The following is a 23,470-nucleotide window of genomic DNA, read 5'->3' as shown; positions in this document are numbered from 1 at the left end:
ACTGACATATAGTGCACCTACGTTTTGGGCAAAAACATTTTTGAATATTAAAATACGAACATCTTTAACAAACAATTGACAAATTAGCCAATGCAAAACTTTCTCTGCCTGTTAAAAAAAGAAGATAATCTTCTCACAAACTGGTGTTTGATTTTGAAACAGGAAAAAAGTGGGGAAACAACTGAAAAGACTAATATTTGAATGAAAGTGGGCGACAAACAAACAAGAGAGAAAAGCTGATCAGCTGATCATTGATCAGTTTCATGATAAGTAGCAACAGGAGAGGCAGGGGGAGAGAATGAGAGAAGAGGCAGCTGTGCAGCGTAACGACAGAATAAATCCAGCTTTGTGTCTTTTTTTCATTATAGCGAAAGTCCGGGACAAACTGCGTCTCTTCTCAGCTCAATACGAAACGTGTAATATTTTCTCTGAATGAGGGACCATTCCATTTTTAAGGAGCTGTTGGCAACTCTACTAACTAACCTTATGAATAAAATAAAGTTCACTATCAGTAACATCATAGCACCCACCCAGCTGTATAGAAACTCCGTCAAGCTGGCTAGAACGCAGTATGAGTTATTGCAACTCAGGGTAAAAAGTCAGCATAACGAAAATAAACTCCACCTAAACTTCGTTTATATCTGACCCAGATAGACTGCAGGTCATAACTTCTTACCTGAAGTTCAGTTCACCTGACACTCGGACTGGCGGCTGCCTCGGGTCTCTGCTTCTCCTGCCTCCCCTTTCCCTCATCCACCTGCTGGCCTCTGTGGAAGCTCCGCCATAGCCACCACCAAACAACTGAGTTATTTTTACATTTTACACATCTGCCAGCATCTGGCCAATCCACCACCTCTCATTGTTCATGCCGTTACAAAAAAATAAATAAAAAAGTCATCAGCCCACCGGGCAAATGCCCGGTATGCCCGATGGCCAGTCCAGCTATGTTAACCTGCAACCAAATCTGCAGCTCCATACAGCAATGTTACGACTTAGATTATATCTTATAACTCATAACTCTTATGCTAGTTCCCCCCAGCAGCCTACTGTCGGAAATATTCGACGGTTGCAATAATTCTTTAAGTGTTATTTTTTCCTTGGTATTCTAATTTAAAGTTTACTAAACTCAACAAACTTAATATTACTTACCGGGACATTTATTCTCTCCTCATTTTCTTTCGCAGAAAAATTGTTTTCTGCCTCTTTCGTGCTTGGCTCTCCTACCTTTGCTAACGTGATGCTCATAGTGCAGAAGCCGATGCTGCATTCACTTACACTCGGATATCTGAGCTTCACCGTGAAAACAAAATCGTACATTTGATATTTGATTGAATTTTATTGTTTTAGCTTCGGGGTGGCACCTGGGGTGGCCAGTCTGGTCCAGGCCACCCCCGCTGGTCACGCCACTGCACCTCACTCTTAGGCAAAAATACCTGCAGCCTTCACCTCCTTCTCCTCTGACCCCATGCCTACACTAAAGATTTGTGAGGAAGATGTGTGCAAGCTCTTCCAAAGACAGAAGACCAGGAAAGCTCTGGGATCTGACAGTATGTCCCCTTCCTGTCTGAAAGGCTGGAGCTGTTTGAAGTGCCCTCCTGCTTCAAATGCACCATCATCCTGCTCCCAAAAAAGTCCGCCATCACAGGATTAAATGACTACAGACCTGTCACCCTGACGTCTGTGGTCATAAAGTGAAAGACTGGTGTTAAGCTACTTGTAGAACATCGCAGACCCCCGCAGAACCCCCTGCAATTTGCATTCTGGGCCTACAGACCATCCAAGGATGCAGCCAATATCGAATTGCACTACCTCCAGCATCAATTTATCAATCTGGGACATACACAAGGATACTCGTGGACTTCAGCTTGGCCTTCAACACCATAATCCCAGACATCCTCCACCAGAAGCTCACACAACGTACTGTGCCCGGCTCCACCTATCAGTGGATCACCAGGTTCCTGATGGACAGGAAGAAGCAGGCAAGGCTGAGGAGCATCACATCCCACACACGGACAATCTGCACTGGCATCCCTCTCTCCCCACTGCTGTATGTAATGATACGATTACAATTACATCAAAATGTCATTCTGACTAGAGAAGTGTACTCTGATATTAACAAAGAGAAGATAATCAGAACTGAGAGGACTGTGGTACATGGAGCCAATATTGCAGACACTGAGGACAGCTACAATTGCCTTGGAATCGCAAATTGCAAATGGAAATCATGAGGCCACTAGAAAGTTGCAACCACAGAGAATAAGGCAGGTTCTTAGGAGTCAGCTGAATTGGAAGAACAACATCCAGGCAATCAACACCTACGCCCTGTCTGTCATCAGTTACCCTGGTGGGGTAATAAGCTAGCCAAAGGAGGAGAGAGAAGCCACTGACATAAAGACAAGAAAGTGCCTTACCCTGTATAGAGGGATTCAACCCAAATCCTGAAACTGTATGTCAAATGTAGGGAAGGAGGCAGAGGACGAGTGAGTGTCAGAACCACTATCCAAGATGAAACAGCAAAGATCCATGAGTAAATCATCAAGCTGGCAGCAACTGATAGTGTGCTTAGTGAATATCTCAGGCAGCAAAAACCTGAGAAAGAAGAGGAACCATTATAGAAGGACGGGTCCCTGCACAGGATGAACCAACGGCAGATAGAAGCGGCTAATATAGAGAAATCCTACCAGTTGCTGTACAATGCTGGACTAAAAGATAGCACAGAGCCACTTATCATGGCAGCACCGGAACAAGCTCTAAGCACAAGAGCCACAAAGGCTAAGGTCTACCACACCATCCAAGACCCAGGTCAGATCCTTGATCATTAATCTTCAAATTGTCACGCAATGGCCATTGATGACTGGTCATGAGTACCATTCAAATGATCATAAGTCTGAATGATCAACTCGGTTACCTATAACATCTCACAGTGTCTGGCTTCAATCATCAGCCAGTAGGTAGGTTACTCTGAACACCACATCCCATTTTTTTCCACTTTATCCGGGGCCGGGTCGCAGGGGCAGCAGCCCAAGCAGAGAGGCCCAGACCTCCCTCTCCCCAGCCTTCTCCTCCAGCTTATCCAGGTGAACACCAAGGCGTTCCCAGGCCAGCCGAGAGATATAATCTCTCCAGTGTGTCCTGGGTCTGCCCCGGGGCCTCCTCCTGGTGGGACATGCCCAGAACACCTCACCCAGGAGGCGCTCAGCGGAACCACCTCAACTGGCTCCTTTCGAAAGGAACATCCCAAAAACCTTCCACCTATTTCACATATAAGGGTCAGTACTACAGGCAGAAACATGGGTGTGCCATGGGCTCCCCAGTTTCATCCATTGTGGCCAATTTGTACATGGAAGAAGTGGAAAAGAGGGCTTTGCTACCCTATCCAGGTATCAGGATGACACCTGGGTGAAAATCAAATCTCAGGACGTACCAAATTTCACTGATCACATTAACTTGGTGGACCAAGACATCAAAGGGAGGATATGAAAAGTGGCAGGTTAGCCTTCTTAGACTGTCAGATTTCCATCAGTAATGGGGGACATCTAAAGCTGGCGTGTACCGTAAACCTACACATACAGATCAGTATTTAAGGTTTGACTCTCATCATCCACTGGAGCACAAACTGGGAGTCATCAGGACGCTACAACACAGAGCGAACACCATCCCCACTGACACAACAGCCAGGGAGGCAGAAGAACATCAAGAAGGCCCTGAGTAAATGTGGTTATCCCAGCTGGACTTTTGTCAAAGCTGGGAAGGCTCCTAAAGAAAGCTCCAGCCGATCCAGGAGAGAAGGACAACCGCTGCCCAAGAGAAAACCTGTAGTGATCCCGTACGTGTCAGGAGTAACAGTTGAGACACATTTTCTATAAACACTGCATCTCTTTGGCTTTTAAACCCCAAAACACACTGCGCCAAAAATTGGTTGCCCCGACACAAACAGAGTTTTGTAGTGTATGCTGTTAAGTGCCAGGAGGATTGCCATGATTTATACATCGGGGAAACACAACGCAGAAGAGCTACTTGTAGGCCAGTGGACACTGTTTCATTACGTGAAAAGGGAAAGGATGCAAAACTGAACATAACTCATAAACACAGATGGAGAGTAAAACACACAAACATGGAGAAATAAAGAACTATATACAGGGGAGCTTGAAAGGACACTATATAAACAGTGCTAAGAACAAGAACAAGGCCAAAAAGGGAACCACCTAAGAAAAGAGTCTAAGAACTAGAAACATGAATTACTAAACTAGGAAATACTGGAAACTACACAAGGACCAAGAAAGAAATCATAATAAGAACTCAGATAATAAGAACTGGATAAAGAACACAGAAACTCAGAATATAGGACAAAACCTAGGAACAAAAAATATGATGCTGGAATTAATCCAGCATCATTGTCTGACCTTACAAATGTGCTTCTGAAAGAGGAACCTATAAACACACTCCTAAACCTCGTGGAAAGCCTTCCCAGAAGAGTTCAAGCTGTTATATCTGCATAGGGTTGGTTGACCTCATATGTAACCCTATGAATTAATAAGGATGTCACTCAAGTTCACGTGAAGGTTGACGAGCAAATACTTCCGGCAATAAAATGTATAAATGTGGGCTAGCATATCAGAAGAAAACTGGCTTCAGAGAAGGCACGAGTTAAAACAACTCATTTCACATAATTGATGAACTTGTGGGTGTGCTCGGCAAGACATTTTTAAAACTGTGAATAATGTAAAGCAACTCATCTAGAGTCCAGTGTCAAAAAGAAAAAGGAAAAGAGGATGATTTCAGTTCTTCTTCTGGGTCTGCACTAGTATGTCTATCACTCCTTTATTATGCATATTTTTTCTTCCCACTCACGCCACTGTGCTTGCTCATAGGGGGTCATGTGATTGTTGGGATTTTCTCTGTTTTCTTTGTATTATTGTAGGGCTTTACTGTACACTTTAAAGCGCCTTGAGGCAACTTTTGTTCTGATTTGGTGCCATAGAAATAAACTTAAATTGAACTTTATGTGGAACAACACAGGAAATGTTTTAGGCTTTAGAGACTCAACATTCTAACACAAACATAAAATAAGCATATGGGGGAATGTAGCTGTTATTTCACTTGGTTACCCTGACCTACAGTGGGGCAAAAAAGTATTTAGTCAGCCACCGATTGTGCAAGTTCCCCCACCTAAAATGATGACAGAGGTCAGTAATTTGCACCAGAGGTACACTTCAACTGTGAGAGACAGAATGTGAAAAAAAAATCCATGAATCCACATGGTAGGATTTGTAAAGAATTTATTCGTAAATCAGGGTGGAAAATAAGTATTTGGTCAATAACAAAAATACAACTCAATACTTTGTAACATAACCTTTGTTGGCAATAACAGAGGTCAAACGTTTACTATAGGTCTTTACCAGGTTTGCACACACAGTAGCTGGTATTTTGGCCCATTCCTCCATGCAGATCTTCTCGAGAGCAGTGATGTTTTGGGGCTGTCGCCGAGCAACACGGACTTTCAACTCCCGCCACAGATTTTCTATGGGGTTGAGGTCTGGAGACTGGCTAGGCCACTCCAGGACTTTCAAATGCTTCTTACGGAGCCACTCCTTTGTTGCCCGGGCGGTGTGTTTTGGATCATTGTCATGTTGGAAGACCCAGCCTCGTTTCATCTTCAAAGTTCTCACTGATGGAAGGAGGTTTTGGCTCAAAATCTCACGATACATGGCCCCATTCATTCTGTCCTTAACACGGATCAGTCGTCCTGTCCCCTTGGCAGAAAAACAGCCCCATAGCATGATGTTTCCACCCCCATGCTTCACAGTAGGTATGGTGTTCTTGGGATGCAACTCAGTATTCTTCTTCCTCCAAACACGACAAGTTGAGTTTATACCAAAAAGTTCTACTTTGGTTTCATCTGACCACATGACATTCTCCCAATCCTCTGCTGTATCATCCATGTGCTCTCTGGCAAACTTCAGACGGGCCTGGACATGCACTGGCTTCAGCAGCGGAACACGTCTGGCACTGCGGGATTTGATTCCCTGCCGTTGTAGTGTGTTACTGATGGTGACCTTTGTTACTTTGGTCCCAGCTCTCTGCAGGTCATTCACCAGGTCCCCCCGTGTGGTTCTGGGATCTTTGCTCACCGTTCTCATGATCATTTTGACCCCACGGGATGAGATCTTGCGTGGAGCCCCAGATCGAGGGAGATTATCAGTGGTCTTGTATGTCTTCCATTTTCTGATGATTGCTCCCACAGTTGATTTTTTCACACCAAGCTGCTTGCCTATTGTAGATTCACTCTTCCCAGTCTGGTGCAGGTCTACAATACTTTTCCTGGTGTCCTTCGAAAGCTCTTTGGTCTTGGCCATGGCGGAGTTTGGAGTCTGACTGTTTGAGGCTGTGGACAGGTGTCTTTTATACAGATGATGAGTTCAAACAGGTGCCATTCATACAGGTAACGAGTGGGGGACAGAAAAGCTTCTTACAGAAGACGTTACAGGTCTGTGAGAGCCAGAGATTTTCCTTGTTTGAGGTGACCAAATACTTATTTTCCACCCTAATTTACGAATAAATTCTTTACAAATCCTACCATGTGGATTCATGGATTGTTTTTTCACATTCTGTCTCTCACAGTTGAAGTGTACCTCTGGTGCAAATTACTGACCTCTGTCATCATTTTAAGTGGGGGAACTTGCACAATCGGTGGCTGACTAAATACTTTTTTGCCCCACTGTATCTGCAAAAAGTAAGGTGGTGCATGAGACTATTGGAGATGAGAAAGTAATTGATTTTATCAGATCTTAGTAAGTGATATGCAGATTTATTCAGACTCCATCAGTGTGGACGCACATGCCTTTTACCTACTCAAGCTTTACTTTTCCTCAGCTTAGCTTTATCCAATCATTATCCATATTTTAATTTACACATTTGTTTCTCAGTGAGCCACACCCACCCTAATTTACCTACAGGACTTTCCAACAGATAGATGGACTGTGTCTCCACCTTGTGGCCATGTGATAGAACTACAGCATCCCAGTCACGCAGATAAACTGAACAAAGGGCATTTAGAGGACATGAAATGCTTCAGCATATTATCAGATCATTTATCAAATTAAGCTACTGTGACAGGACAAATAATCACCGTAATCTGATTGATGCAATGAGAATGCAAGAAAATGGCAATCAGCCTTAGAGGGTTTAGGAAAGAGAGGTTTGACTACAGAAAGCAAGAGTGTAAAGTGAGCTCAATGAAATGGATTTTTCTTTAGGTAGAGAAATAAAGAATGATATCACTGGTGGCCCATTTAGATTAGGTTTAGAGTTGTGTGAAACTAGGCAATTTAAATTCTTTTTTTTTAGCTTTACAGTTTTTCTATTTGGTTGTTTCAAACACTTTGACTCTGAAGTTAAATGTAATCTGACTGTGCAGTGACAAATTACTACAAATATTCAGTAATATTACTAATAAAGCAATCAAAGGGAATGCATGTACACAAAATGTTAGATATTTCAGTTGATTTTTGTAAAAAGGATATATCTGTTATCTATACGTAGAGGCAAACCATAAAGTACAACACTGGACTTTGATAAACAACTGTGGCCTACAGCTTGATATCATCCATGAAGAGGAGGTGGCCAACTATTGCTCCATTCCATAATTGGTATCCATATCCAGTCTTGTTAATGATCTCACTGAGGGAGTTCAGGCCTGTGCAAGACAGCAGTGGGGACAGAGTATCTCCTTTTGCGTCCTGCAGTTGATGGTGACTTGTGTTATTGGTTTGGAGCTGGCTTGTCAACACATCCCCATCAAATTCCTCATTTCTTGTAAAGTTACTGGTATTCCTAGAACTTTTTTGTATCAATCCAGGTGGTGCACAGGTTGGTCAGTCTGGTCTCACAGTTTTGAGTCACCAGTATATCTGCCAGTAGCTGTGTTTTGCCCCTCTAGTGTCTTGAATGAATGAATGAATTGAACCATGTGCCTGTTCGTCTTAGCCTCGATGATGCCTGATAGGAGCTTCCATATGGTACTGAGGCAGGTTACTGGCCGATAGGTCAATGGGACCATTCCCTTCTGGGGATGCATCGGTTAGCCTTCAGTTAGCCTTCGGTTAGCCTTTGGTTAGCCATTTCAGGTGTGTCTCGTCCATTAGGAACTGGTTTATTTGTGCTGCTAGATGCTCATGGAGTGGAATTAGCTTCTTTAGCCAGTAGGTGTGAATCATGTCAGGGCCTGGTGCAGTCCAGCTCTGGACATGTCTACCAATGTGATAGTTGCTGGACCTTGTGTGCTCTTAGCTCCACAAGCATGGTTGTCATGGGTTGCATTTGTCCCATATGGTCTTCCAGTATTGTTCCGTCTCCAGCCTTGGTGGGATTGTTCTCATATTGGTCCCCTGCCACTGAGAATACGCCTTGGACGATTCGGTGGAGTACAGCTGGTGTATACTGGTGGTCTCTATCTGTCTGGTACAAATCTTCAAGCGGCTGGTCAACACTGAATCCCCCCCACTACATTAGGCAGCTCTCTCTCACTCATCAGTAATGTATATATAATTTTAATTACCTATGGCCTTCCTTCACTTTGCATGCCAACCATTTGATTCAGTCTTTTAGAAAGTATTTTTATTTTATTTCCAGTCTGTATGTGAATGTGTCAATAACCAGGATCTCCTCAACCACAGTTACCTATTCTCTATAGCTCTGTGTTTCATAGTTTCATAGTTTCTTAATTAGTTTTCTTTGCCGCTACCAGGAGAATCTTAAACAGGTATTCGTCCTTTGGATGCACATTTCCTTTAAGATGACCCAAGTATAGGATCTGAAATGACCGTGGAAATTGTATATTCAAATATGTTAACAAGAGCTGAATGAATACCAATTTGGAGATGAGTTCATCCCATTTTTGTAATTTAATTTTTGGTGCTTCTATTGGCACTGATGAAAATAGGTTTAGTAATTGTGGCAGTATATTCATCTTTATCACCCTTATTCTATCATTTAATCTGAATTGGTAGGAAAACCATCTGTCAATGTCAAAGTTACCATCATTATAGTCATAGTTGGTTTGATATAGTTTTGTCTGGTTTTCGTTTATAGCTACACCCAAATATTTAAGTTATTTAGCTCCCCAATTTACTTTATATTAAAGTTCCTGATCTGGTAAGCGGTTGAACATGAAAATGTGGGTTTTCTGAATATTTATCTTACAGCCAGAGTACTCGCTAAATATATCTAATACTTGGACCAACCGAGTAAAGGAGTTTGTTGGGTTTGACAGATAAATCATAACATCATCTGAAAATAGGCTTATGGTATTTATCTGATTGGTCATTTCTTTTTCCTGTAATCAAGTCACTTTGCCTGATCATTTGGGCCAGTGGTTCAATATACAGAGTGAAAAGCATAGGAGTCAGGTGACATCCCTGTCTGGTTCCCCTGTGCAGCTCAAATTCCTGTTAAAGCCAGGAGAGGGACTAACCTGTGCTCCCAAAGTTGTGCACCACTCACTCCAAACACGAGTGGTGAATTGAGGCGCACAATCCAAAACAATGTCGAAGGGGATTCCATGAAGCCAGAGGATGTGGTCAGTAAGCAGCGAGGCAATTTCTAGAGCTAAAGGAAGCTTGGGGAGAGCAACAAAATGGACAGCTTTGGAGAAGCGATTGATGATGGTTAAGATGACAGTGTTACCAGATGGGCTCAGTGTGTTACCTGGGGATAAACCTTAAAGGGATGTGGAGACAGCTGGGTGGCCCATTTCTGGTGTCAGGCTTATCCAGCTGAGCATCCCAGAGCAGGGACTCAATCTCCCAACTCAGGGAACCAATGATGCAGTCCAGTGAAAGGGGACCAGACTTTCTGGGACAGCACATCAGGTTTGATGTTACAGGACCTTGGTCGATAGCTAATGTTGAGGTTAAATCTGGTAGAGGTGGATAATATCCACCTGGCCCGATGAGCATTGTAATACTTTGCAGTCCGGGGATATGCAAGGTTTTGGGATCTGTCTGTACTACAAAGGCATGCTCCTTCCAGCCAGTGCCTTTCTCTTGTAGGACCAGTTTGATGGCGAGGACTTATCATACTTCCTTTCTGTGGGAGAACAATAGTAAGAGAAAAAAAAACACATAAATGTATTTTACTTCTGTTCCTGACTTTCTCTTCCAGAGGCTTCAATCCTCTCCTATGATGGCAGCATGTATATGAAGGTTGTGATGCCGACCATCATGCATACTGAAGCTGAGGATGTGTCTTTGCGGTTTCGCTCCCAGCGGGCTTATGGTCTCCTCATGGCCACTACCTCCCGAGACTCAGCCGACACGCTACGGCTGGAGTTGGACGGGAGTCGCGTCAAACTCACGGTCAATCTAGGTATCGTATGCCCCACCCAGCCATCTGCCACTACACCTCCACCTTCACTGTGAGATGGTTTACCGTCGAGCGGTAACTTCTCCTTTTCTATTCTCTTTTTTTTCGTCTTTTCATTGGTTACTCATCACAGTGATCCCTCAAAGATTTCAACCATCTTTAGAACAGCAATCAGTTCTCTTTTGCATGGCTGTTAATGTGTGCATAAATCACCAGACAGCAATTACTGGAAACATTTAACAATACATACATTTTACTTCACTATTAAATATGTTTGGAAACCTTTGAACCAGAAACGTGTACTCACTTTTGTTTATAGAACCTTTGAGACAGTAAAAGCAAAATAAGTAGAATACACATCATAAACAGGTTCTATATCTGGTTTCATTTTGTTGTTTTTATTTTATCTATTTTTTTAAAGAACAGACTGTGCTGAGATTTTCTCAGATGTAATCCGTAGTAAGAATAACCACTGATCCATCATTCAGCAGGATAGGATATAAAAGGAACAAGTTTTCTTTCTACGACCTTCATTTTTGTGTCTGACATCAGGTAATTTCTGTGTCACCCTGCTGTTGTTCTGGGTGTCTTTTTGTTTTTTGTTGCTCATGATAGTTTCTTTTTGTTATTAAATTTTGTGGTTTTTCAGCGTCTTCCTTTTGCTTGTTTTCCCATCAACTCCATTTCCCATCATGCTTTGTCAAAAGATGGTATTCACACCTTCAAAGGCCTTAAGCCTGCGGCCCGTCAGGCGAACAGCCCGAGAACAGAGCCCAGCAAAACCTACAGGTAGCTGCAACCCCAATGTTAAAAAGAAAAGACAAGAAGAAGAAATGGCAAAGAAACACGAGTCACAAACTGCATTTTGTCTGTTCTATATCGTACATACAGTTTGTCTTGTTTGATTAACGGTGGAAGTTGTATACCATTTAGATGAATTTTATGAGGCATACTCTTGTTTTTAATTTCAAAAATGAAGCGCCAATTGGTCAGTACTTTATATGACTTTCTATCCCATATTAATCCATGTAGTTTTGTACTAAGTGTTAATGTTAGTAGCCTGACCCTTTGATGGAGCGTAGCGACATGCAGGAACAGTATAGCAGGAGTTTTGATGCTTGGGGTTCCTGTGCTTCTGCACGGTGCTGGTGCTGACTGGATCGTGGCTGTTTGCTCCCACTTTTCTGTTGCGGTTGACGACACATGAAACCACCAGCCACATGGTGACCAACCCTCGCTGTCGCAGTGTGCGGCAGTTATTCTGGCCTTAGTTCAGATAATGAACTTGCTTTTTCTCAGTTACAAACATTTATTTAAAAAAAAAATCTGTTTGAATATCAGATCCATTTATAATTATTGTTTGTTTTTATTAAGTAACTGAGGCAATTTCACTGGTGCGGAGGCTTTGATTTAAATGCAAAGTCAAATAGTGTTGGGTCGGAAAACCCATGTAGCTGGTATTACAAGTGGCCATTTTTATGTAAATATAGCACAATTATTAATTACAGCACTGTTGATTAACAAAAGAGCAGAAATTAATGTATTGAGTAATGACATGTTATATTTATTACATGATTGTTTGACTTAGAGATCATTCTAAAGATAGACCAATGGGATGAAATGGCTGCCTTACTGCATGTGTACGTCCCCGGAAGGGTGGATTTTTTGTTTTTGGATGTCTGCAGCAGTAACCTTGAAGGATGCAATTTCATCTGTCATTTATTCTTCCCCATCTAGACTGTATCAGGATAAACTGTAACTCCAGTAAGTTAACACTCAAGTTTCATTTTGTTTTGTTTGTTAATGATATCGATGTTTTTTGTTTTTTAAAGAAGAAAGAAATGTAATTTTTCAAAATCCAACATCTTCTTATTTGAAGGGTGAGTTTGAGCAACATAAAGCAGTAGAAACAGACTCAGTGAAATTAAATGGTGATGACATAATTCCTCATTTTATATATGCCAGAGGATCACAGATAAAATCAGTCTTCTGTTTCCTCTATACTCTACATAACCAATATTTAAAGAAGCTTTTATGAGATTAAATTACTCTTACCTTCCTTAGGAGAAAAAACGTGAATATACAGTAAATACAGTATATTTCACTATAGTTGCCACCTTCTTTGGTACAGAGTGGGAAATAATAATTGAGAGCCAATACTAGCAGAGTACTACTGACACTTGTCGTCCAGTTTGGCGCTATGGCACCATATTGCCTCAGTAATGGAGACACTGGTACGGTAGATGAACAACCTTTTGGTGTTACCTCACAAGATGGAAATTAAAATTAGATGAAGATAAATATGAAATTTGGTAAGAATGTATGAAAAGGATGAGTAACTGTTATGTTCTGTGGTAGCAAACCAATAGAAATTGCTGGTGTAGAGCTTGTGCTTTAGCTGTAAGTTAGTACATATTGTTCTCTAAAGAGTGCAGTAATAGCCTGAAGTTAACACTGATGTAGGTAAATGACACTGAACAAGGTAAGTTATTATTAAACGATTATTATTAATCTGTCATTATTGGTTAGCACCAAAATGATGAACTTGACTAAATCATACAAGCCTCTGTCTTCAGTGGAACACGACTGAAAGCACTCAGATTTAAACTAAAGGGACTAAAGTAATTATGTGTGTAAGCGTTCATGCCCAGCACATGAGTGCTCATGAACTACCTTTGATTTTATGTGAGGAATTTATAAACACCAAATATTAAAGCCTTATTTCAGGGGAAAACTTGACAAGCTAAACGATGTAACCATAAAAACTGAATTTTGTGAATCATTTTGAATTTGAGTGTTTGTTAAAACATTGATAATATCCATAATAATGCTATGATAAAACCCATGTAGAACTAGGAGCTATCACTCCTTATTTTTCAAAGCACACTAATAGAGAAATATAAATCCAAGGAAAAATTCACATGTTGTTTCATCAGGTGGACATTTTCAGTCCATTACTTTTTCTGTACAACGAGACAGTTTTTTAAACTGAAATTTGTGTTTCCATAAGTAATATGCATGCTAATGACAACTAGCTGAGTACTGACTGACAACGGGTGTACTTTACACTCCTAACACAAACCCAGATTCAAAAGACTGAAAACAGTCTTTTAATTAAATGTAATATTTGACTATTTATTGAAGAAAGCGTGTTTTTCAGAGGAAACTAGTTCGCAGGATAGTTTGTCATGTTAGGGAACTTTCTAAGCATTTTTCAGGCTAGCTGTGATGAATCATTAAGCTCTTTCTACTTATAGTGTGTCTGTTGCTGTTTTACAGTCATTTCCAAGATCACTACGATTGCTTTTACTCATAATGGGGTAATGGAGATTCGATCAGCTTAAAGATGTAATCAAAATGATTTAACCCAATTTAGATTTTAATTTAAATACTCAAAGAATGTACATATTAAAAACGAATATTAATATTGATAATATTACACGTTATTGAGAATATGCATTATCCTTTGAGCTTTTTGATATGAATAATTATAAATGAGAAAAACTTTTAAAATTGTTTCCCACGTTTCAGACAGCTTCTTGAAAATTGATGATGATCAATCTCATCAACTTCTCGCCAACTTGCCTACATAATCTGTCTTTATAGGTTCACAGTGTTGGCATCTGTATTACTTGTGTATTTACTTGGTATTGGATCGATACCAAAAGTTGTAGCACCATGCATTAAACACATTGATGGGATGTTAGCTATCCACTTCCAGTCACTCAAATAAACAATTAAATATATGAGGTCCACCAAATTCTTGGAGCTGCTTGAGCAAAGGATAGGTTGGTCCAGCAACCATGGAAAAATATAATTACGTTTCTCGTCTACGGTTGTGAAAGATTAAGACTGAAGACTCAAACTAAGTTAAACTTTTCTTTAATTTTCTTTTTTACATTTCAGTGCACCGCCTCGACTGCCACAAAATACTGCAAATAGTTCTATAATTACAGACTTTGACATATGCTGGTGACATAAATGCCACCATGTCTCACATGCATACAAAATATTAATTTTAGTTTTGGATTGTTATGATGCAACACATCTTTTTATAAAATCTGCCTGTGATTGCTAAAATACAGGTGGTGCATCAATTGACCCTTACCCCACTTTCCTCTGCATTTCCATGTGTGGCATCGCTGATGTAAATGATGTAAATGTAAAGAAGAAAATGCTTAAATTAATTTAAAGATAAATGAATAAAACTGTATGACCAACCTGTTTTCCACATCAGTGCTAATTTCTTTTAAATCTCATGACTGTTTTCTAACCTGAAGTAGTTTCATACTTTTCTAAAAGGAAAGAATAGTTCTCCTCCTGCCCTGAGATCAGGTGTGGCTGAAGAAATGGTTTCCAATAATATAAAGCAGCCGTCCTCATCCTTTTTTGTGCCAGGGATCGGTTTATGCCCGACAATATTTTCACGGACCGGCCTTTAAGGTTTTGCGTATAAATACAACAAAATAAAACCAGTACTGTTACCAAAAAAAAAAAAAAAAATTGATTCACACGGGAAAAAACCCTGTTAACACTGAAAACGATAAAAAACGATAAAAACCCTGAAAAGCATGAATTTCGCACCTGAGCCTCGACTCTGGCAGCCCGGTACCAAACGACTCCGGTCCGTGGCCCGGGGCTTGGGCACCACTGATATAAAGCCCTAATGTTTGCTGAACACAAACATATAACACTGGTCATGTTAATAGCATTTTGTTATTGGAGCAGGAGATTAAGAAATGAAGATAAAAAAGCAGTGCAGAACATGGAAGGAATGACAGGAAGATTTCTTTAACTCTATGATGAGTAAAAGCAATTATTTCTACTGCTTAGCAGTCAGGTAAATGATATGAGCACAGATGTTTGACATCTGTGCTCATATCATTTACCCTGTGTAAATAAATGAATGACTATATCAAACCTTTGTTTCCCATCAGATCTAATTTCAATCCAATTTTTCCCTCATTTTTAAACCACTAACCACGTTGTGGAAGACCTGTAAATGTTCCTATTGTCACTGGTGGGAAGCAAAGGTTTGGTTTTAGGCTCTCAGGATGTCCTTAACTTTGTGACTGACCATTGTTCTCAGGCAAGGGACCGGAGACCCTGTATGCTGGGCAAAAGCTCAATGATAATGAATGGCATACAGTGCGTGTGGTGCGTCGTGGCAAAACCTACAAGCTAACGGTTGACGATGATGTAGCAGAAGGTACTTGCCTCCATCAACTGGAAATATTCTTAGTATGTCTTTGTCAGTGTTATTCCACCATGCTACAGCATCTCGCCATAAACACTAAAGTCAGTGTGTAATTCTGCTCCAAAAAAGCAAGTACACATGTACCCATTAGTGTCAGTTTGCATTCATCTAATACTGTGTAATGTAATTTTCTCCTTAAATCAGCCCTTTTGTGTTAGTGTCAGACGGTGTTCTCTTTTCTTTTCGTTTTTTGTCTTTCTTTCAACCCTTCCCCTCCACCCTCCCCGTCTCCAGGCCAAATGGTGGGTGACCACACTCGTCTGGAGTTCCATAACATCGAAACAGGCATAATGACAGAGCGCCGATTTGTTTCTAGCATCCCATCCAGCTTTATTGGTCACCTCCAGAGCCTAAGGTATTTCTACTTCTAAGATGAATATTCTGTAGATTTTTAAAAATGTTTCCTTATTTTTGCCCACATGTTCTTTTCTTTTTCTCAGATTTAACGGCATGCTATACATTGACTTATGCAAGAATGGTGACATTGATTACTGTGAGCTCAATGCCCGCTTTGGGATTCGCTCCATTATCGCTGACCCTGTCACCTTCAAATCCAAGAGCAGCTATCTCAGCCTGGCCACGTTACAGGCCTACACGTCCATGCACCTCTTCTTTCAGTTCAAGACCACTTCACCAGATGGCTTCATACTCTTCAACTCTGGAGACGGCAATGATTTCATTGCTGTGGAACTAGTTAAAGGGTAAACTTTCCTTTAGAGGATACCTGTTAAACTTTTGTTAATGGTTGGTTGATTTTATTGTGTTCCAATAAGAATAACGAACAAACACATTTTTGTCAAAAGTCTGATATCCTGATCATGGCCGAACCTTCATTATAGGATAAAATTCATCTTTCTGTTATATTTTTACTAATTTGCAAATAGCAGATGTTTGTATTGCTATTTCACACTTGTTTTTGTTGTTAAACCCATATAACTAGTGATTTTTCTCTTGTAGGTACATACACTATGTTTTTGACCTTGGAAATGGGCCCAACCTCATCAAGGGAAAAAGTGAAAGGGCACTAAATGACAATCAGTGGCACAATGTGGCTATTACCCGAGACAACAGCAACACCCATACGCTGAAAGTAGATGCTACAGCCACTAGTCAGAGTATCAATGGTGCCAAGAATCTGGACCTTAAAGGTACACTCAAGATATGACTCAGTTTTTCATTTAGATATAGTGGTTGTTTGCTGCACTGATAAGAAACGAGTGTTTCGCTCTGTGGTATAGTGGTTAAGACATTTTACCTGACATGCAAAAGCTTCCTGGTTTCATTTTGGCAGGAGACACACAAACCATACCTCAAGCCCTTTGAGGGTTTTAAAAGATGCCTATAAATAAATGTATTATTATTATTATCATTATTATGAATAAACTTTATTACGATCTACTCAAGCTGCTTCGATTTCAGGACTATAGATGCACAATCCTCTTAGCTGTGTGTGCAGCGCGCCTTCAAGCCCAGTTTTTGACACTTTGTGGAACATGCTGTAACCTTGGGGATATAAATCCAATAATTTCACAATTCAGAACGATGACGATGATCACTGTTGACTTAGTTAAATTTGAAGTTAAAGTTTAGGACTGCCAAATATTAATGACTAATTGTGTGGAGGATGGGCTCATGGCGTACATCCTTTGATGCCAACTGGTCAGCCAGCTTACTACTTACTTCCAACTTACCTTTAATCTTTTCATGGATGCTAGGCGTGACGTTGTCAGCAGGAAGTGTGGGTCAATATACTGACACTGAAATACTTCAGGACTATTCCCCAGTCGTGCCTTGATGCCGGTTTGCATTTGTGAAATGAAGGAGTTGGTTTTTGAAGAGAACAACTACCACGGCTGGGTATCGATTTTGATTTCTATAACTGACTCGACGGTCCCGATTCGATTCGATTCAGTTTTGACTCAGACAGTCAGAAATATTAGAATTCTGATGATTTATCAGCACATGTCCATATTTTTATATCTATGTATAAAAACAAAGCTGAGACTTCATCAGAGGTGTGAGCATCACAGCAGAGGCCTTTGTGTCAAAGTAACTGAGCATAAAACAGAAAAACAAGCAGATTTTTCTGGCCTATAACCTTAAAAATATTCTGCAGTAGAACAAAACCTAAAGAAAACTATGATACAACATGTGAACATTACCTGAGGCTATTTTTGAGGAAAAAAAAAACAGCGGCCGGCAGCACTGTACACACTAGCAGACTGGTGCGTAATAAGCAAGCGAATGATGGAGACAACAGAGACGTTTGATGGTAAACTGGTCTGTGAGTACACTGAAAGAAAGCTGAAGTGCAATTTTATCGTGGTGGAAGCAAAACAGCAAAAGTACGAGGAAATGCATGAAGCGTAGTTTTGATCATTTTGTTTTGCTGATGGTTCAGCGAGTTTTGGTCAGAGAGTGACGAAACCTGCAGCTTCAGAATCTGTGAGATGTCGGTGTACGTGGCGTCGGGTGAACGATCCACGCTTTGTGTTTTACGTCTTTGTGTGGAATCTGTTTACCTGCTCTCATTTACTGTTTAGCTGTTTGGTGGTTGTTGAAATAGTTTTGTGAGCTTTAACCTGAGATTCTGACAAAATACTTTTATATTGAAATATTGATTCAGGATTTAGTGAATCGATCTCACTTTATTTAAACTAAAATCGATTTGGATAGAGGAAATGTATTTTTTAAAACCTCCCCCAATAACTGCATCAGACTTAACAAGACAGTGCAGACGGATCTTTCTGGTGTTCCCAGTAATGCAACAGTAAAATAGTTTGTGTGCTCAAGCAATAAGAAGGTGAATAATTAGCATACATTTGCAAATCAGCCAGCGTTGTATTCAGACAACAACAACAATAAAAATCCACGTACGTGTACAGCTGTCAAGAGGAAAAGCCTGTGTGATATGTGCGCTCTCTTTAGTTCGGTTTCGTGATTAATTAAAAGTTCTGTTTTGTTTGTCCTGATGTCGTTTAGATCTGAAAAGATTTCAACACAAATCTTTCTATAAATATCCATAATATTTTTAAAGATAATGTTCTCCTGCACTTTTACATTTTTTCTGTGCCCCAGGTGATCTGTTCATTGCTGGACTGGGTCCAGGCATGTATGGCAACCTGCCTAAACTGGTGGCTTCCAGAGACGGCTTCCAGGGCTGTTTGGCGTCAGTGGACCTCAATGGTCGTCTTCCGGATCTCCTCAACGATGCATTGTTTCGCAGCGGGCAGATTGAACGTGGATGTGAAGGTACACCGTCCCTCAAATCTCAGCCTGATTTAGACTACTACAACACAAACTTCAACTCCAACTCCAGCAGCCCTTTCTTCCTGCTCAATGCAAACAGTAGCTCTGCATCCATGAGACCGTATGGAAGGCGCTTCGTCTTATTAACTGTATTTGTTGCCTCACTTATTCACTGTTAGAATTCTGATCAAATCAGCTCCTCGTACAAAACCAAGTTATCGGCCACATCGGTCGCCTCCTTACAGAGCCTTCATCATCACTATTTATGCAGCCTTTGCTAATGCAAAGATTACCTCTCTTATTTTTTTAATCGATGATGCTTTTGTAAAGTTTTTTTTCTGAATGATATGAATATTAAGTTTTATAACTGATTCAAAACAAAAACAGATTCTAATGGGTGCTGGCTCAGGTATGTCAGTAAAAGGACAAAAGACAGAGAGAGTCACTACATTTACATTTCCTTCAACATACTCACGTTATTCTTCACTTACACTAACTCTGAGAGTTGGCTACAATGCTTCTGACTACATATGCTGAACACTGTCCTGTGTCACGATGCCAATGATGTGTCAGTCCTGAGTGGATCATTGTTTACATCCATTTCAACCTTTAAAGCCCACAGAGTAATGGATTCAGATGAGACAATGCTACACAGTAAATAAAGTTCTCTCTGGTCTCAGAGCACTGTCATAAATGGTGACAAAATGACAACTATTTCTTTGTGTACATCATTGTTGAGGTCATTAACTATCATCATTTCTATTACTTTATTCATTTTTTGTACTCTCTATAGATGATTCATTACAGTAACCATAACTATCATTACTTTTGTGTTTGCCCTGGTTATTGTTACATCTGCAAAAATCTTTATCCTCACTGGGGCCACCAAACAAGATAGGACAACAGAAAGTAATGTATCCCATTACTGCACTGAAATGAGTATGTTACAAGGAAATGTTATATTTGGAATAGCATTAGGCGAAACATTGGACATGGACCCAAGTAGATTTTTTTATATGACAGTCGACATGCCTTTGAAACTTAAGCAACAAGAAAACATATTTTATGTCTGCACTGTGTATGTTCTGCCATGAACATGTAAATAGACCATATGAAGAAAAGTACAGGGGCGGCTACACATTACAAGTACAGGAGGTACTTGGTCATGGAAACCTATGCCATGAAGCGCCTTTGTTTCTGTGCCGATGTTGATGGGCAAGGCTGAAACTGTTAGTCAGTCAGCAGAGACTCTTACACACTTACGACGCAGCAATGCATGGCACCTTTACATGATCTGCCACTCTGTGGCTGACTTGTTAGGATTCCTAAATGATTCCACTTTGGAATAATACCATCACAACACCACAGTTCATTATGGAATATCCAGGAGGGAAGAAATTTCACAAACTGACTTCAAATGCTCGTATCCGATTGCATTTCCATGCTTGAACTCGGTGAGCTGTCAGAATGACCCATTCTTTCACTGCCGTTTGTAAATACAGATCTGATGGTTGGTGCTTGATTAGATACACCTGTGGCAACTGGACTGAAAATATCTTGGCTGTGGTTGCGTAGTAACAATGTCCTGATTTTGGTTAAAACATTCTCATTAAGTTGTTTTTTCATGACTCTCACACTTTACCAAGAGATCAAGCTGTTATATATCTATTATAAAAATCAAAGCTCAAAATTTATGTGACTCTTTTGAATAATATTTGGCACTTTCGATGGGAATCACTGTTTTTATTACATTTATTTTGTTAGACTACTGCTGTTTGAGGTAGCCGGGGTTTACAAATGGTCAGCTGCAGAAGTACAAAGCAAATAACAATGTAACTACTTCAAAAAATAGTTTATATCTTTATTTGTAGGATGTGCAGTTTTACATCTTGCCATTATTTCTGCATCAGGCTATATTTGGTATTCAGTTCACACAGACCTTTGTTCACAAAGACAAACTTGCCAAAGGTTTTAACATGTTCTGTGTAGCTACACCAAAATGGGCCGTTGAAACATTTTGCACAAGAAAACAAATGTCATTGTGGACAAAATGTTTCCATCTTCCTGTAAAAGTTGTGCATTTTTATTATTCACTTATTTATTTGTTGCTGTTTTATGGGCCATCTTCCACAATCTGTTTGCATGGACATCATTTTCTATACAGCAGTTTTTCTTATGCCTGCCATATCATTGAGTTGGAAATGTATGTATTGTACGTTTTGTTTTTCATGGAACATTTATTTAAAGAGCCCCATGTTAAACCAATAAATGTGCTAGCTGACATTTCATTTTAGTAGAAAAGAAACGGTATATGTCCTTGGTATAACAATCTGAATCAGAATGAAAACAATGTTATTTCATTGTACTGTATGCAGCGCAAGAAAGTATCGGTTGATTAATTTATTTTTCCAAATAAAATTTCATCAATCGCAGTTTGTTGGTCTTGTCCATGGCATTTTTGTGTGTTTGTATGATTTTTGTATGGTTTTCTTTTTCTTTTGCAATACACCACGATCAGCTCAACAGTCTTTTAAACTGTTTGAAATTTCATTGTTTGTAATTTCATTACAAGCTTTCATCACATTAAAAGTTTTTCTTGTTTGTTTGTTTGTAAGTTTGTTGCCTATATCGAAGCCCATCTGTAATTAGGGAGTTCAGACTGCAGCAATACATTTTGCCGTCACTAGAGGGCGATGCTGCACTGCTAACAAACAGCAAATAAGCATCAAAACTGAGCTTTAGGATTTTCTTATAAGCTAACGTTTAAAACAATCCCCCCTCGACGGTCAACATGACTTTGTCCCGAATACCTCCTTTAACTGAGCATCTTTGACGAGGTAAGTCTCCGGACCATCACATGATTTGAGGTCGAATAACAATAAGTTTTTGTTCAGTATCATTGCAAACCAACCATTCAAGTTATAAAAAATAAACAATAATTTCCCAAACAAATGAATGTGTGTGAGTAACCAAAGTATACAAACAACAGCACACAAAGCAGTTTAACAAAACGTCTCGTTGCTCTTTATTTGTCATTATCATCCTAACATTCACAGAGTTATCGATGACACATTGTTATAGTGGCACAGTCGCGTTCTGACAGCACAAAGGTCTGGCTGGGCCTCTCCTCCTGCTCTGTGTACTCCACCTTCCTCTCAGTCCAAAGACATGCATGCCTGTTTAATTAATGATTCTAAATTGGCTGTCAGTGTGAATGTGAGCATGAATGATTGTTTGTCTCTCCACGTTAGTCCAGTAGACTAATGGCCTGTCCACACGCGTCTACCATGGCAGCTGGAATGGGCTTCAGCTCTCCTGTAAACATGAACTAGCTCAGCCGTTAAAACTGATGCATAGAGAACAGCCAAACAGAAAGTCTGAACAGAAATAACTGAAATGTACTATGCTTCATTTCAAATATAAAATAGTGTAGTTTATTTAAAGAATAACTACATTTTGCCACATTCCAATGAGAAAAAGATTTTTAGGGATAACTGTAGCAGTTGAATGATCTTTTACCAATTCAGTCCAATCAAAATTCAGTATTGAGTTTTATTCAATTTTATTTATATAATGCCAAATACAACAACAGTCACCACATGGACTTTAACAGCCATAAGACATTACATTATGATGACTGACAGGTAACGTGAATAACACTGATGATCACGTTATTCTGGCACCTATTATTGAGTGAGAGATATATAGATAATATTTTAAGGAGCAAGTGCAAGGACCAGATTGTGATGGTTAGATGATATGGTCAGAGCATCTCCTAAACTGCAGCTCTTGTAGTTTGTTCTCACTCTGCAGTGGTATCTATCAAAAGTTTTTCCAAGGAAGGAACAGCAGTGACAGACAGGTTGTTCATGGGCAGCCAAGACTTCAGTGATGCGCATTCAATTTCCATTCAATTTTATTTATACAGCACCAAATCACAACAACAGTCGCCTCAAGGCGCTTTACATTGTAAGGTAGACCCTAATACATACAGAGAAAACCCCAACAATCATATGACCCCCTATGAGCAAGCACTTTGGCGACAGTGGGAAGGAAAAACTCCCTTTCAACAGGAAGAAACCTCCGGCAGAACCAGGCTCAGGGAGGGGCGGGGCCATCTGCTGTGATTGGTTGGGGTGAGAGAAGGAAGACAGGATAAAGACATGCTGTGGAAGAGAGACAGAGATTAATAACAGATATGATTCAATGCAGAGAGGTCTGTTAACACATAGTGAGTGAAGAAGAAACACCCAGTGCATCATGGGAATCCCCCAGGAGCCTAATGCAGCATAACTAAGGGGTCATTCAGGGTCACCTGGTCCAGCCCTAACTATATGCTTTAGCAAAAAGGAAAGTTTGAAGCCTAATCTTAAAAGTAGAGATAGTGTCTGTCTCCCGAATCCAAACTGGAAGCTGGTTCCACAGAAGAGGGGCCTGAAAACTGAAGGCTCTGCCTCCCATTCTACTTTTAAATACTCTAGGAACAACAAGTAGGCCTGCAGAGCGAGAGCGAAGTGCTCTAATAGGGTGATATGGTACTACAAGGTCATTAAGATAAGATGGGGCCTGATTATTTAAGACCTTGTATGTGAGGAGCAGCAT

General features: G+C 40.3%; 1 protein-coding gene across 1 annotated transcript in view; it reads left to right on the top strand.

Moving 5' to 3' along the window:
• nrxn3a (neurexin 3a) overlaps positions 1-23,470 on the top strand; it is a gene marked incomplete at its 5' end in the record, with an annotated part of 165,925 nt that overhangs the window by 81,599 nt on the left and 60,856 nt on the right. Inside the window, 7 exons of the mRNA XM_085258204.1 lie at positions 10,162-10,365; positions 12,100-12,126; positions 15,452-15,571; positions 15,854-15,974; positions 16,060-16,320; positions 16,577-16,767; positions 18,698-18,871. Coding sequence (XP_085114330.1) covers positions 10,162-10,365; positions 12,100-12,126; positions 15,452-15,571; positions 15,854-15,974; positions 16,060-16,320; positions 16,577-16,767; positions 18,698-18,871 — 1,098 coding nt within the window. The remainder of the gene's footprint in view (positions 1-10,161; positions 10,366-12,099; positions 12,127-15,451; positions 15,572-15,853; positions 15,975-16,059; positions 16,321-16,576; positions 16,768-18,697; positions 18,872-23,470) is intronic.

Source organism: Mchenga conophoros, linkage group LG19 (assembly GCF_057382185.1).
Source record: "Mchenga conophoros isolate Kocher_MC1m ecotype Shallow Benthic linkage group LG19, M_conophoros_male_GT1.1, whole genome shotgun sequence".
NCBI lineage: Eukaryota > Metazoa > Chordata > Actinopteri > Cichliformes > Cichlidae > Mchenga > Mchenga conophoros.
The sequence above is the reverse complement of the archived record's forward strand: the minus strand, read 5'-3'. Positions and strand labels throughout refer to the sequence as shown.